The sequence below is a fragment of the Lolium rigidum genome, chromosome 6 (genome assembly GCF_022539505.1).
Source record: "Lolium rigidum isolate FL_2022 chromosome 6, APGP_CSIRO_Lrig_0.1, whole genome shotgun sequence".
Classification (NCBI taxonomy): domain Eukaryota; kingdom Viridiplantae; phylum Streptophyta; class Magnoliopsida; order Poales; family Poaceae; genus Lolium; species Lolium rigidum.
The window spans coordinates 195,814,472-195,829,221 of NC_061513.1; the positions used below are offsets into that span (position 1 = coordinate 195,814,472).

At 47.5% G+C, this 14,750-nt stretch overlaps 1 protein-coding gene and 1 long non-coding RNA gene across 17 annotated transcripts; one reads left to right on the forward strand and one right to left on the reverse strand.

Annotated features, from left to right (window-relative positions):
* Positions 1 to 2,763: 2,763 nt before the first annotated feature.
* Positions 2,764 to 8,933, forward strand: LOC124660329. Of its 6 annotated transcripts, none has more exons than XR_006989857.1 (4): positions 2,764 to 3,168; positions 5,260 to 5,364; positions 5,492 to 5,643; positions 7,415 to 8,933. It is a non-coding gene; the product is annotated as an uncharacterized LOC124660329 (long non-coding RNA). The 6 variants fall into 6 exon arrangements; XR_006989856.1 differs by having other exon boundaries at positions 5,260 to 5,340; XR_006989860.1 differs by having other exon boundaries at positions 5,260 to 5,330.
* Positions 3,771 to 8,676, reverse strand: LOC124660328. Of its 11 annotated transcripts, XR_006989854.1 has the most exons (11): positions 8,368 to 8,667; positions 7,574 to 8,285; positions 7,348 to 7,408; positions 6,504 to 6,582; positions 6,236 to 6,390; positions 6,088 to 6,114; positions 6,002 to 6,015; positions 5,537 to 5,693; positions 4,351 to 4,799; positions 4,167 to 4,281; positions 3,771 to 4,082 (listed from the first exon to the last, which is right to left on the reverse strand). XR_006989854.1 is itself a non-coding variant. In XM_047198135.1 (4 exons), exons 2-4 carry the CDS (start codon positions 8,190 to 8,192, stop codon positions 7,394 to 7,396), a joined length of 501 nt encoding a protein of 166 aa, XP_047054091.1. In that variant the 5' UTR covers positions 8,193 to 8,285; positions 8,368 to 8,676; the 3' UTR covers positions 6,589 to 7,393. The 11 variants fall into 11 exon arrangements, 1 of the variants encoding a protein (XP_047054091.1); XR_006989853.1 differs by having other exon boundaries at positions 4,351 to 4,512; positions 4,592 to 4,799; positions 5,537 to 6,114; positions 8,368 to 8,668; XR_006989847.1 differs by adding an exon at positions 4,977 to 5,184 and having other exon boundaries at positions 5,537 to 6,114; positions 8,368 to 8,668.
* Positions 8,934 to 14,750: the final 5,817 nt, after the last annotated feature.

Sequence of the window (14,750 nt, forward strand, 5' to 3'; positions counted from 1 at the left end):
TGGCGGGATGTAGTGCGGCGCAACACCGGAGATTCCGGCGCCAACGTGGAACCCGCACAACACAACCAAAGTACTTTGCCCCAACGAAACAATGAGGTTGTCAATCTCACCGGCTTGCTCGTAACAAAGGATTAACCGTATTGTGTGGAAGATGATTGTTTGCGAGAGAAAACGAGTAAAACAAGTATTGCGAGCAGATTTGTATTTCGAGTATTAAAAGAATGGACCGGGGTCCACAGTTCACTAGAGGTGTCTCTCCCATAAGATAAAAGCATGTTGGGTGAACAAATTACGGTCGGGCAATTGACAAATAGAGAGGGCATAACAATGCACATACATGTCATGATAAGTATAGTGAGATTTAATTGGGCATTACGACAAAGTACATAGACCGCCATCCAACTGCATCTATGCCTAAAAAGTCCACCTTCGGGTTATCGTCCGAACCCCTTCCGGTATTAAGTTGCAAAGCAACGAGACAATTGCATTAAGTATGGTGCGTAATGTAATCAACAACTACATCCTCGGACATAGCGCCAATGTTTTATCCCTAGTGGCAACGAGCACAACACAACCTTAGAACTTTACATCACTCGTCCCGGTGTCAATGCGGGCATGAACCCACTATCGAGCATAAATACTCCCTCTTGGAGTTAAGAGCAAAAACTTGGCCGAGCCTCTACTAATAACGGAGAGCATGCAAGATCATAAACAACACATATGTAATAACTTGATAATTAACATAACATGGTATTCTCTATCCATCGGATCCCGACAAACACAACATAGAGTATTACGGATAGATGATCTTGATCATGTTAGGCAGCTCACAAGATCCAACAATGAAGCACAATGAGGAGAAGACAACCATCTAGCTACTGCTATGGACCCATAGTCCAGGGGTGAACTACTCACTCATCACTCCGGAGGCGACCATGGCGGTGTAGAGTCCTCCGGGAGATGAATCCCTCTCCGGCAGGGTGCCGGAGGAGATCTCCGTAATCCCCCGAGATGGGATTGGCGGCGGCGGCGTCTCGGTAAGGTTTTCCATATCGTGGTTTTTCGCATCGGGGGTTTCGCGACGGAGGCTTTAAGTAGGCGGAAGGGCGAGTCGGGGGCCGACGAGGGGCCCACACCACGGGCGGCGCGGCCCCCCTGGCCGCGCCGCCTTGTGGTTTGGCCACCTCGTGGCCCCACTTCGTATGCTCTTCGGTCTTCCGGAAGGTTCGTGGCAAAATAGGCCCCCGGGTCTTTGTTTCGTCCAATTCGAGAATATTTCGTTACTAGGATTTCGAAACCAAAATCAGCGAGAAAACGAGAACTAGCACTTCGGCATCTTGTTAATAGGTTAGTTCCAGAAAATGCACGAATATGACATAAAGTGTGCATAAAACATGTAGGTATCATCAATAATATGGCATAGAACATAAGAAATTATCGATACGTCGGAGACGTATCAATTATCACTATTGCATAAAAACCAAAACCACTACTTTCATAACTATGAACTAGGAAGTTTGTGGCCCGGCGCACGCCGCGCCCGTGCTGTCTAATACGTGGTTTAGATTTCAAAATATCTTTAAATTTTTTTCTTAAGAAACATCTAAAACTTATGGCTGAAACAGCCGGCAGCGTATTTTTTTCAGTAGGCCACAGATAGGGTCGTCTTTTCTTTGAGGCCCATTTAGACTGTAACGTCCCAACGCTGATGTGCACTGTTGTCTGAAAACTGAAATAAGGAAGTCAGCGGAGGGGAGCCAGTGAATCAGTGAGTGCCTTTGGTGTTGCTTAAGAGAAAAAAAAAAGTGGATCGAGCTGCTATCACTAGGTGAGTGCTCCGGTGTCCCCCCCCCCCCCGCTCCATATTTCTGAAAAGTTGGAGTTGTTTCAGTTTTTTTTTCCTGATCTATAGAGTTGCTCCAGTTTTTGATAAAAAAACGTAGAGTTAGTTCCATAAAACAGAAAAACATGGAGCGGTTGTTTATTTACGTCCTACTACCACCGACAAGTGATCAAAACGTTACGTAAGTCTTATCTTTCTTCCCCTTCTTGCCCAAACTCTCCCCCGATTTGACTTCACTATTGCGTGATTCACGCCTGCCGCCACTGGCCTCCGGCAAACGAATCAACGTACCTTTAGCTAGAGTCAAACTTATCCGATTCGTTCTTGCCGCCACGCAAATCGAGTTGTTGCTTGTTGAGGCGGCCACAATAAGCTTTTGGCGGCGACAACTCGATTTCACTACTGCGTGATTCACGCCTGCCGCCACTGGCCTCCGGCAAACGAATCAACGTACCTTTAGCTAGAGTCAAACTTGTCCGATTCGTTCTTGCTGCCACGCAAATCGAGTTGTTGCTTGTTGAGGCGGCCACAATAAGCTTTTGGCGGCGACAACAAGCGACAACTCGATTTGCGTGGCAGCAAGAACGAATCAGACTAGTTTAATTCTGGCTAAAGGTACGTTGATTCGTTTGCCGGAGGCCAGTGGCGGCAGGCGTGAATCACGCTGCGGTGAAGTCAAATCGGGGGAGAGCCTGGGCGAGGAGGGGCAGAATGATAAGACTTACGTAACTCACTTATCAGTGGCAGTATGACGTAAATAAACAGCCGCTCCATATTTTTCTGTTTCACGGAACCAACTCTATATTTTTGTGTCAAAAGTTGGAGCAACTCCACCAATCAAAAAAAAAAAAAAACTGGAGCAGCTCCAACTTTTTAGAAAGATGGAGCTGAGGGGGGGACACCGGAGCACTCCCCCTAGCTCTATCTTCTTCCCCGGAGGATGGTTCCGTCGTGCTATGCCTCTGCTGAATCCTTGCAATAGGATCCACGTGAGTGGCGGGCGGAGTTGCGATGGGATCGGTGGAAGAAGGCGGGGATCTGAGACGGCATCCTCCTCGAAGCTATCTGCGTTCCTCTTCGCTTCGTCGGCGAGTGAGCCGCCGAGCACGAACTCGCTTCCGCCCGCGGCGGCCCGGGAGCTGAGGCAGCTGAGCACATAGGGCGAGCAGAGGGAGGTGACGATGCCTCTCTCGTGACGAAACTGTTCCTGGGCGGAGGTGGGGCCCGTCGGCTGTGCCTGGGTGGAGGCGGCGCCCGTCGACTTTGCCGCGACCAGCGATTGGTCGTCATTGCCACCGTCCGCCGTGACGGGGTCGATGGTCTGGGTATGATTCTGCCGTCTCCGTGCTCGTGTATGTGGGGAAATGTTGCTTTAAATTTGATTGCAAAACTGTCTTTCATAACTGAATTGCTTGTGTGCATGTTTTGGAAACTAAAATGCATAGCATATAGGCAGCATCATCTGGAGGAGACACCGTAAGAAGAAATCTGAATATTTACATCGAGAACCTATGTGTTTCTTATAAGCTAAAAGGAACAATGTAATAGCTGAAAACAGTAAAGGTTGTGCAACAGGAGTATACGGTTATCATCTCTAATCAGAAAAAAGAATTTTAAAGAACAATTTAAATAGTTTTGTTCGTAGTGTAGTGAGGGAGGATCTATGTAAGATTTAATCTGTACAAACAAAACCAACGGGGATAAAGTATAAGTTGCACAGATGTATTTGTTTTTGGAACAGTTAATTTGGCAAGATATTTTACCCTCTTGTGTAACAATGTAAGAGACAACAGAGCTACTTTAGGTTAAGGAGGTTAATAACGAAGGAGTTGGCAGGCTTAGCAACAACTGATGGAGTCGCCGCAGTATATGTAAGCCAACGGAAGAAAGTACCAGACTAACAGTAATAAAGGATAGATCGGTAGCATAGTTAGAACAGTGGTGCTTTATTAAGTCTCAGGGTACATATAGTAGTGGATAATTAAAGGTATGCATATTGGATAACTGTACATAGATAATCATACTTGAGATTTGAAGAGCAAACACTCACACATTGAGTTTTGGGTATGCAATCTTAGGAGACTGCAAGGCTATTCACCTAGGATACTATTAGTTAAGATAGACCTAATAGCATAAGCTGACAGGTTGATGAGAAGCTTTATTTGCAGCTGGGTGGTTGGTTTACTTGCTTGATTTCCTTGACGATGCGCTTGTCCTAGCCTTGTCCTGTGATGACAGCCTATAATCAAAATAAGATGTAGAATCAGTGGATGGTTACGATGAGATATGAGGTACATAATCATCAGGTGGGCTAGACAATAACCTGGCAAGGCTAATGCTACTTCTTCCCTTTGAATAATGCCTTGGCAGATGGCAGGTCCTTATTTCTTGTCGTTGGTGTTCTTCCACTTCTTATGTTTGATTGCCTTACCTATGTCCTGGTAGAAAAAGAAATTAGAACACATCGGAGCAGTTATTTATAGAGAACCGTGTAGGCTACTTTTTACCTCTGGTTCGTCATCATCGGCTGGTCCAGTTATATCCTTCGAAGGCGTTGTCTGTGAGCTGGAGCCTTCTGGGAGGTGGCCCTGTGTGCCTTCGAGGTCATCGGCTGGAGCGATCGTCTTATCAGCTATTGCAAGGCTAGTGTCGGTAGAAGATCTGAGGCACTGTGTTAGTGATTAGCCGGGCCTTCGAGACGGTAAGAAACACTATCCGAGGATCAGCATCGTAGGTCTCCTGGTCTACCTCGGCGATGATAGTGCACTTCTTGCCAACTGTGGCACTAATAGCAGCGCGGACATAATTAGGACGGCATTTAGTGAGTGGAGCAAGAAGATCTGCCTCTTTTCCTGCGAGAGCCTCGCCACTCTCGCCGAGGAATGTCAAGTGGCCAGTGACGGGCACATTGTCAGCGTTTGGTTCCACATCTGTTACGCTAACCTTCAGCTTGTACCTGCGTAGATCAACTGTTGTTTAGCAGGCGCATACATAGGAAACAAAATGAGCATGTGCAGACAGTATGGTGTACAATGTATGCCTTGCTTCTAATAGAAACCTGATAGGAGCATCAAAGGACTTTGCAACGATGTATATAGGGGGAAGTTCACAGTCTCAGGCATGTTCTCCTTACTTTTGTGTTCTGTGAAATCCGAATCCTATAATAGTGATCTCCTGCTCTATAGTTCTTCCGGGGGCCAACGATCATAAACGACTCCAGCTTGTAAAGTATGCCTTCCTTTAGTTCATCTTTAAATTGGTCTATCCGGTCCGAGAGTAGAGAAACTTCTATCCGTGTAAATGTACATTTGATGGGACATGTTGTCCGTGACTAAGACTTACTGGCAAATGTGTAACATTGTAAGAATATCAATGGAACGTGAATGTGAAGCTGATTGCATGCATTTTGAGTGCAGGCGACAATGACTGAATGGACATCACAAGTGTTCGCATAGGCAATGATGAAGATATATATCGAAAAGTAAAGGTACCAAAGGGTAATGCTGAGGAGAATAGAGCAAGTACGAAAAGATAGCTAAATAGGCTTGCATAATGTTAGACAACAAAATTGTTGACGGTTTGACTATGTAAAAATTGATAAATAATTGGATCTTAAGGGTAGACTAATTGCATATGTTTCATGTGCAGGAACGGTAAAGGGATCGGTAATACATGCTGGTGTGAAGAAAGTACCAAATGATGAACGAACATGAAGCCTATCTCATAGCGCTCATGCTGTTTGTTCATATTGTCCCACATCCGTGTGATGCGCACAACAGCACGCCTCGGAGATCCTCGAGGTTTGATATCTCTGACCGAGGTTGCCTGCATTGCTACTACTGCAAATTTCCTGCAAGATAGGATGATTAGTAAACATTGACACCCATGATGAACATATAGAAATCTGAAAAATCAGTAGCCATGATGAATGTACAGTAAAGTGCAGGGTATTGGACAGATGTAAGTAAGCAAATAAGTGTAAACAATCAGGAATATAATAAACAGCAAGGATCAGACAGTAAGCAAGGGAGTGAAACCAAACCAAAGAAGAAATATAAGGCTAAATCCAAGGAAAAAAGAGAAACCTAAATTCGTAGGAAAACCGCAAAGAACTGACTGAGAGACAGTGATGAAGAGAGAAGAAGCAGCAGGCCTCACCGGTGGAATAGATACTGGAGGCGTTGAACTCTGCATAGTGAGGTTCGCAAGAATAGACAAAAAGCAAAACAATGAACAATCCGTACCTGGACGCGAACTGCGAGATCCTATACCTAAAAGACAATACCGGCGTAGTAGGCATGTTATCAGAAGGCAGAGACAGAAATGATCCAGCCCCAAAATCACAACCATAGATAGGATGACCAGCAGAAGACGGCGAAGCAGCAGGTGTACCAATATGATTGAAAGTTCGAAACCGTCAGAATGAATGGGTGGAAGAGGAGTCCAGCGGCGTGAGGCAGGCAGGCCACCCTCACCACCGAGCGAATCAGCAGGTGGACACAACAACCCAGCAGGAGATTCATCGTCAGAAGAGTCCATGTAAAGGCCTAGAAAAAGCAAAACATAAGCAAAACGAATAAGTGAAAAGTAAAAAAACACAAAGAAACCAGAAGGTAGGATATAAAAAGCAAAGCAAGACCAGAAGTAACAGCAAGCAAACCAGGATTAGAGGAACTCGCCCCAGAAAGGGACGCCAATAAAGGATAAGGAAGAACCACCCGGGTGCATCTGAATAATGCCTACAAAAATAAACAGCGCATAACTCTTTAGTCAAAAAGAAGGCAGATAAGAAAGCAACCGACATTTGCATAAACCAGGGCACATTCTTTCTGAAATAAACAGCTACCTCAACCTAAGCTAACACTGGCACGATGTGAATTTCATTAAACCTACCTGGTAGGAAAATCTTCCTAATTCATGCAAAGTGTACCTTTCAAACATTACCAGTGTCTCACTGTCTGAGATACAATGGTTGCAAGTGCATGGTACTACAATCATGCTGAACACGGGAAGATAAAAAAGCAAGAAAATAAGCAGGGCATAATATCTAACAAAGTTTCATAAAACAGGAGGCAGGCAAGACCCAGGCGAAGCTGACTAAACTTTGAACCAGAATAGACAACCTAGGCATGTAAATGTGCTTAAATGGCAACACAATTACACCATAATATAATACAGCATATGTTATAAGTATATCTATGACACATAAAGCAATGGATTGGGCATCCTATATTCTTGTTCTTTTGGTGGACGCTGGTTTTCTTCCATCCATACTGATTTAAATTTTTCGGTAATACAACCATGTGAACACAACATCCTAATTAATAAAACTGGCATCGATTTGATAGATGAGTAGCTTGATAGATGAACACCCCTATTCCACATCATCTGTACTACTATCCCTAATTTAGCATCCCAGTGTCATGTGTAAGGTGCAATCCTACACCTTTAATCTATTTTACCTTACGAACAAAAAGATATGGAAAAAATGATATGCTACCTACCAACATTAACATCCCATCTCTTTGATTTGCTCCACCCATCTCTAAGTTAAAAATTCTGAAACTGCAGAGACAGGATAAACTACATGTAAGACAGAAGAAGGAATTACCAACGGCAGCTGCATCAGGAACCTGTTCAACAGGGTGCTTGCGTAACCCTATCTCCCGCCTCCAAGCCTCTACGTCAGACAATACATGCAAGGCAAGAGTATGCTCCGAAGAAACGTACCTGGAAGAAGCAACAGCGGACAAAGTTGAGGAGGCAATGGAACGATGAACGACAGGTCCACCCCGGCCAAGAGCACGAAGAATCAGCAGTCTGACCACGCACAGGCGAAGAAGGGTGGATAGAGCCAGCAATCAGCAGAGGAACACGAGAGGCAGCAGACAGAAAGGAACACACACAGCTGGCAAAAAAGGACCACGGCCAACAGCGGCAGCGGGAGCAACACCTTGCAGATGAAGCTGCCGGCGTAGAGGTGGATGAACTGAAGCGGAAAGTGATCGCCCACACGAACAACCAGATCCCCGGTGTACACCCGCACCAGGCCGAGGAACAGCCAGAGAATCAGTAGCAACCAAGAGGAAAACCCGAGACGGCAGGTGATCGGAGGCACCAGAGGCAGCAGCAACAACCGAATCAACAACTGGGATGCCAACAACACCAGCGGCGGCATAGAAGCCTGGGGCACGCCCGCGGGAATACGATGAGCAATGGCCCGTCGACCCAAAAGACAGCTCATCGAGGCTAGGCCAGCTACACAGCGACGAAGACGGATGCAAGGGCACGGATGAAGGAAGCGGTGGCACAGACCGCGCAGGCAATGGCAAGAACGACATCTGAGCATGGATAGAAGTTAAGTCCTCCAGCCCATGGCGTCGCGACAGAAGCAAATGCAGAGGCGGCGGCCTCGCCCCGCCATCCCTTCTCATTCTGAGACCTGCAACAAAGAAGATTAACTCAGCCAGGACAAAGCGACTCAAAATATGAGGCAGAAGCAGAGGGAAACAAAAGATTAGAACCTGGCAAAACAGAGGCAAGGAAATCCGAATGAGGAAGAAGAAGAACATGATGAAGGAAGAAACGGCGGACTCTCCGACACAAACCTGTAAGCTAGGTATGGACTCGGAAATTGAGGAAGAGAGGAATTTACGAAAAAGAAAAGCGGTTGAAAGAAGGATGGAGAAAGAAGATGGACACGTAAAAAACATACGTGTCAATGGGAGGATGACTGTGGAAGTCTAAAGACATGCACGATCGGTGAAGACCGGGAACACCGGAAATTAGAGGTAAACGAAAGGAAAGAAAAGAAAGAAACCGATCCACAATTTATGGATCCACCGGCTGGCTCCCGGTAACCGCGAGTTGTACATACGAAAAAAAAGGAGAAAAAGAAACAAATCTGGCGCATTTACGGGAACCGCTCGCGCGGCTACAGTAAAAAAAGAGTACGTGTTTAAATTTGATTGGAGAAAAACGTGGAGGGAACAGTGCCCAAATCGATCTCCTTCCGTTAAAAGGGTTCAACTTTGATATAGGTTATAATATAATATGACTATGTGGTGGGCAATGGAACCATGGATTGTGTTGATATGGTGGAGGTTCCATTGCAAGGGTTTATATCCATCTAGGATTAAACAACAAATGTCGCCAGTGATTATTGTGCCGTAATACCCGTGTTAACCATAAGATCCGGAGTGGGACGGAGTAGTCAAAAGTGTTTCCACCTCTCGTTCATCAACGGATGCGCTTTACCGTAGACACTTGTATCTGTCAGGGCAAGCGGTTGGCTGGGGAAGCCTTAAGTCCCCACGGCATAGTCCGTAGACACTTGTCGCTCGAAGAGCAAGCGGTTGGCTGGGGAAGCCTTAAGTCCCCACGGTATTGCGGTCTATGATGGGTTGCAGCTACCGGCGAAGGAGTTTGGTTAACGAGTCCCAAACTATTGTCGTGGTCGGGGTCCACCCGTGAGTGGGAATAATGGGACCGGCGAGGACCCAGGGTCGGGGCATGCAACAAAAGGTGGGTGTTCGAGGTAGCGGAGGAACATGATTGGCTAGACCTTATACCGGGCCTCACACCAAAGGAAGTGTGGACGGGGAGTACGCCCGGTTGGAACCAAGGTTAAGATCTCTTATGGGTAAAGCAACACACCTCTGCAGAGTGTAAAGAACCGTGACCTGTCACTCCCTGTTCCGGGATATGGAACTGCGAACACGGCCGGAAAGGAGCTCCATGAAGTTCTACTAAACCGGTGAAGGCTGACGGACTTTGAAATAAAAGCAATCTCTTGAAGAAATGTTTATCAAAACCTGCATTGGTATTAGACTTTCTGGTCTAATACCGTAGCTAGTTCATTAAACACCTCTTTCCTATAATGAACTTGTTGAGTACGCTCGTACTCATCCCACTCTTAAATCCCCTGCTTAGATATGGAGGCATCGAAGGAGGATCTACAGTGCAACTCAAAGGCCGAGGAGTCAACAACTACTTCAAGAGACAGGACCCTGTCAGTGGAGTCAGATATCACATCCAACGAGGAGAAAACATAGTTTAGCCATAGAAGGGAACTAGCTTCTTAAACCTAGCTCCTATTTAGCTAGAATCTATTCATAGCCCTATAGCTAGTCAAATACTCTACAAATAGAGTTCGTGATAAGATTAGACTACGAGTCGTTCTTCTGGAGTTTATTTGCAGTTTTACCTCATTGTAAAGTAGGAGGCTGTGATGATCTTATGTAACAGAGTTGATGTTGTAATTCTATAGACATACCTTAGACCCGCATATGTTTCTGTTGTACCACTCTGAGCGATATAATACTAGTGGAACGGTGTTTCATTGGTGTTATATCAGACTTGCATACTACACCATGCAGTGGTATGCCGGGTCACCACAGCAGCGCACCGGCGGCCACCGCGCCGCCGACCAAACCCTAATAGAGGGTTTATAGTTTAAATTTAAAAGCCCATATAGGGGCTTCTTTTGTTAGTTTTATTTGCCCAAAATAGGGCATATGTTGAATGAAATTTCGTTTAAATTTGCCACTTTTTTTTTGTTTTCGTGTTTCTCCGGTTCTGCGATGCGTCCGCGCGTTGGGCGCAGCGCACGACCCAAACGGACACACGGACGCGGGCCGCTGTCCGCGTGTCCGCTCGGCCACCCAAACGGCCCAAAATGGACGGCCCAGCGCGTCCGTTTGGGTCGCGCGCTTGGAGATGCCCTAAGTTCCCTAAATTCCGGCAAAAAAAGGAACAGTATTGGGCGTTCCAGGATCTGATTTTCCAGCCTCCTGGTCCCGTGCTGATACGTGTCCTTTTTTATTGTCGAGTAGTAAAAAAAATCATATTTTTTTCGTTTTAGCAAAAAACGGTTCATTCGTGAAATAAAAGAAAAAGTTTGAGCTCGCCAAACAGACCACTGAAGACTCGCAGGAGACCTCGCCAGAGAGTGCGTAGCAAAAGAAATACTATTATAGCAAAAAATGGATATCGTCGGAGACATTGACGGAAACTCGCCGAAGAACTCACCGGAGACTCTAGTAGCAAACATATTTTGCAATTGTAGCAAAACCGTAAAAAAAACTTTTTAGCAAAATAATTATTCATATGTTGCAAATCCTCGGTGACATCAAAGGAGACCTCGCCTGCAACCGGCATCAGCACCGTCCAAGGTTGAATCAACTCCATCTTCCCAAGGCAACAACACCAGCTTAAGGTAGCAAACCCGGCCTCCACCGGTAGCAAAAGCCACCCTCTATCGGTAGCAACGCCAGAGGCCTAGGTAGCAAATCCACCCTCCATCGGTAGCAACGCCGGCCTCCGTCGGTAGCAAACCCCATGCGCCCAAAGTAGTAGCATCGTGCCCTACACCACACTGGAGCCCGGCCATCGAACACAGCGTGCCCAGCTGCACCTGCATACTGCATACCCTAACTCCGAGCCAGTCTGTGATCGCATCCCAGCGGCGAAGCAGTCGCCCGCGGCGAACCAGTCTGCTTGGATGGCGCCTGATCCCATCCAACATAGACCGGCAGCGAGAACTAGGGCGCGGCAACACAAGAGAGTATTAGCGTGGCGCTCAGCATCCATCTAGCGGCGGCGCGAGCTCCATGGGCGACAGAGAGGGAGAGACGGAGGGGGAGGAGAGAGGATATGCAGCGCCGGTGCTTTGAAACGACCCGTGTGAGGCTGGCAAGATATGCGATGCGCGGCGCTTGGTGAACCGGTGGCAACGCTGTGGAGACCGGGGAGCATAGCGTTGTAGAGGAGGATGAGCACATCGGCCTTATCCAAGAAGGAAACGAGTGGATGGCATGCATCGGAAGCGGTGGGGCGTACGTGGGCCACGTGGGACGCGTGGCACGCATAGAAGCAGGAGGTTGCGAGCGTATCATCCCCCAGGGAGTAGAATCATTTTCCAAAAAAAAGAAGAAGCAAAAGTCTAGTCACTTTCGGGCGCGAGGGAGAGCCAACCACCAAGCTGAAATTTTCCATATCTTATCCACCGCATCTCTCAATGCCACCATCGGGTCACGGACTCCTCACTCGCACCACAAACGCCACTCGTCTAGCCCTAAATTTTGTGGAGAGTCTCCTCCGCAGCCGGATCCAGCACCACGTCCACTATGGCTGCCCTAAGCTCGCTCAGGCATGTCTTGTGCCCAATGCCCTCGTGGGCTCGTTGCCACCACCGAGAATTCTCGTGAGCTTTCCATCGTCCTACTCGTCCCTGTGAGCTTGACAACGCCAGTGACATGGTCCTATGGACCGAGAATAAGGATAGTGAGCACCTCGGTGGTGTCAGCAATGCCACGAGTTACTTGGATGAGGTAAAAGTTTGTAGGGTTAGGTGTTCGATCAATTAGCGCTACGACTGCGTAATTGCGAGCAAACTCAGTTCTGTGTCGAAGATAAGATGGTTCTTACAGATTTTTTTTTTGAAAAGGATGATAATCTTTAGTCTCTGCATTGATTAATGCATACAACCATATACCATTCATTATTTTTAAAAGCTAAGAGCATCTCCACCGGCGGTCCCGATAGCGGCCCCGATAGCATTTTGGGGGCCGGCAGCAAAAATGAGCTCGCACCGGTGCGCCCCAAACGGCGCCGGCCAATTTTGGAGCCAAATAGAATCGCCGGCAACCCCGTGCCGGCCCCATCGCCAAGGGCGCGAATCGGGCGCGCCGACACCTCGCGGCGCGTCTGAAAACGAGCGTGGGCTCCGCCTGGCAGCCAGACACACCGATTTTCCACCTCCTACACACGCCCGAGGCGACTCCCACCCCTCTAGATCGCCTCCGTCGCCGTCGCCGCCACGCCCCCTGCTTGCAATAGACATCACCGACTGTCTAGGAACCGTCGTCCATCTACACGGCCGCCACCCCCTCGATCGGCGGCCGCTGTTTCGCCCGGAACAGATCTCGTCGCCACCGCGATAGTATCGCCTCGCCCGCAAGGTGTTCGTCCGATTGCCGCGATGGACATCGACGACGAGATGATGGTGCAGCTGTTCACGGAGGTGCAGGACGCTCAGGCTGTTCGGCGGCAACAGCAGCAGCTGATTCTAACGAACATGATGCGCGTTCGCCAGCCTTTCTTCGTCGTGCCTCGGCGCGGCGGCTCAAAGCCAGGCAAGAGGAGGAACATCAACCGGCATCGTGAAGCCGGCGCAATGCTGCTTGACGCCGACGCGACTCATTCTCCGAAGGAATTTCGGCGCCGGTTTAGGATGAACAAGGACCTGTTCTTGAAGATTGTCCACGACGCCAGGGAGTACGACAACTACTGCATGGCCAAGAAATATTGCACAGGTTTGTGGGGCTTCACCTCAATTCAGAAGTGCACTGCTGCGATGCGCTGTCTTGCATATAGAGCTCCTCGAGATATTGCCAATGACTACCTACGGATGGCAGAGTCGACATGTACATAGACTCTCTACAGGTTCTGCCGAGCCGTCATAGCAGTGTTTGCTAAAGACTATATGAGAGCACCAAGAGAAGATGATACAGCTCGGATCCTGCAAAAGAATGCAGCAAGAGGGTTTCCTGGGATGCTCGGAAGTATTGACTGTATGCATTGGGGCAGGAAGAATTGCCCTTTTGCTTGGGAGGGGATCTACAAGGGGCATACTGGTGAGTGCAATGTCATTTTTGAGGCGGTGGCAGACCATGAGCTTTGGATTTGGCATGCATTTTTTTGGTATGGCAGGAACAAACAATGATATCAACGTGCTGCAGCGCTCTCCGGTGTTTGTCAGGCTAGCTGAGGGACAAGCTCCTGCCGTGAACTTTGAGGTAAACGGCCACGCATACAACAAAGGGTACTATCTAGCTGATGGTATCTACCCGACGTATGCTACATTTGTGAAGACAATTCCCTCTCCATCAAACGAGATGGAAGCCTATTTTGCAACATGTCAGGAAGCAACACGCAAGTATGTTGAGCGTGCTTTTGGGGTGCTTCAGCAGCGTTTCGCCATTGTCAGGTACCCTGCTCTCACTTGGTCTGAGGCACAGATGTGGGAGGTGATGAACGCCTGTGTGATCATCCACAACATGATCATTGAGAGCGAGCGTGACACACCTGTGCAGGATGATCATCCATTTAACTATCAAGGGCCACTAGCTGAGGTAGAGCATGTACCCCAAGAATTTGCTGCTTTTCTTCATATGCACAATGAAATTTGAGATGCAGGTGTCCATGCATAGCTGAAGGCGGATCTAGCTGCGCATTTGTGGGCGAGGAGAGGAGCAGCCAACAATGCATGATTTTATTTCTATTTGTTTGCATTATGAATAATTTAAGTACTATTTGTTTGTTGGGTTGTATGAATAATTTAAGTACTATTTGTTTGATTGATTGTATGAATAATTTAATTCTATTTGTGTGATTGTATGAATAAAATATGATTAATATGTTGTTACAAAATATTGTAAAAAGAAAAAAAAATTGGGGGCTGCCGTTTTGAGGGCGCCGATATGGGAACAACTCCCCCAAATAGAGGATGCAGTGCCGGCGTCCCCAAACGAAGGTACCAGCACCCTTGTCGATGCATATTCGAGGACTACCGGTGAAGATGCTCTAAGCAAAGCCAAGCATCGATGCCGAACAAAATCAGCTCACAAAAAAAGAACATATCTCTCCTACCTAAGCATGATGACGCGTTGGAGGTCAAAGACCGACAACACTGCCAAACTGGTGGGCCAAGGTGCTTTCTATCGGGCTGGCGCTAGAATGCCGCAAATCGTCAGGCACACCAAAGTGCTTCCATTCGCTATCAGTGTATGAACGATAATTTCCAACTTTTCCAGTGCACGGAAAGAAAGATACACAATATTTTTGCTAGTGCAGTCATAGTTTCATGACTTTGAGTTCAGAAATATAGCTCTCCGTGATAAATGGT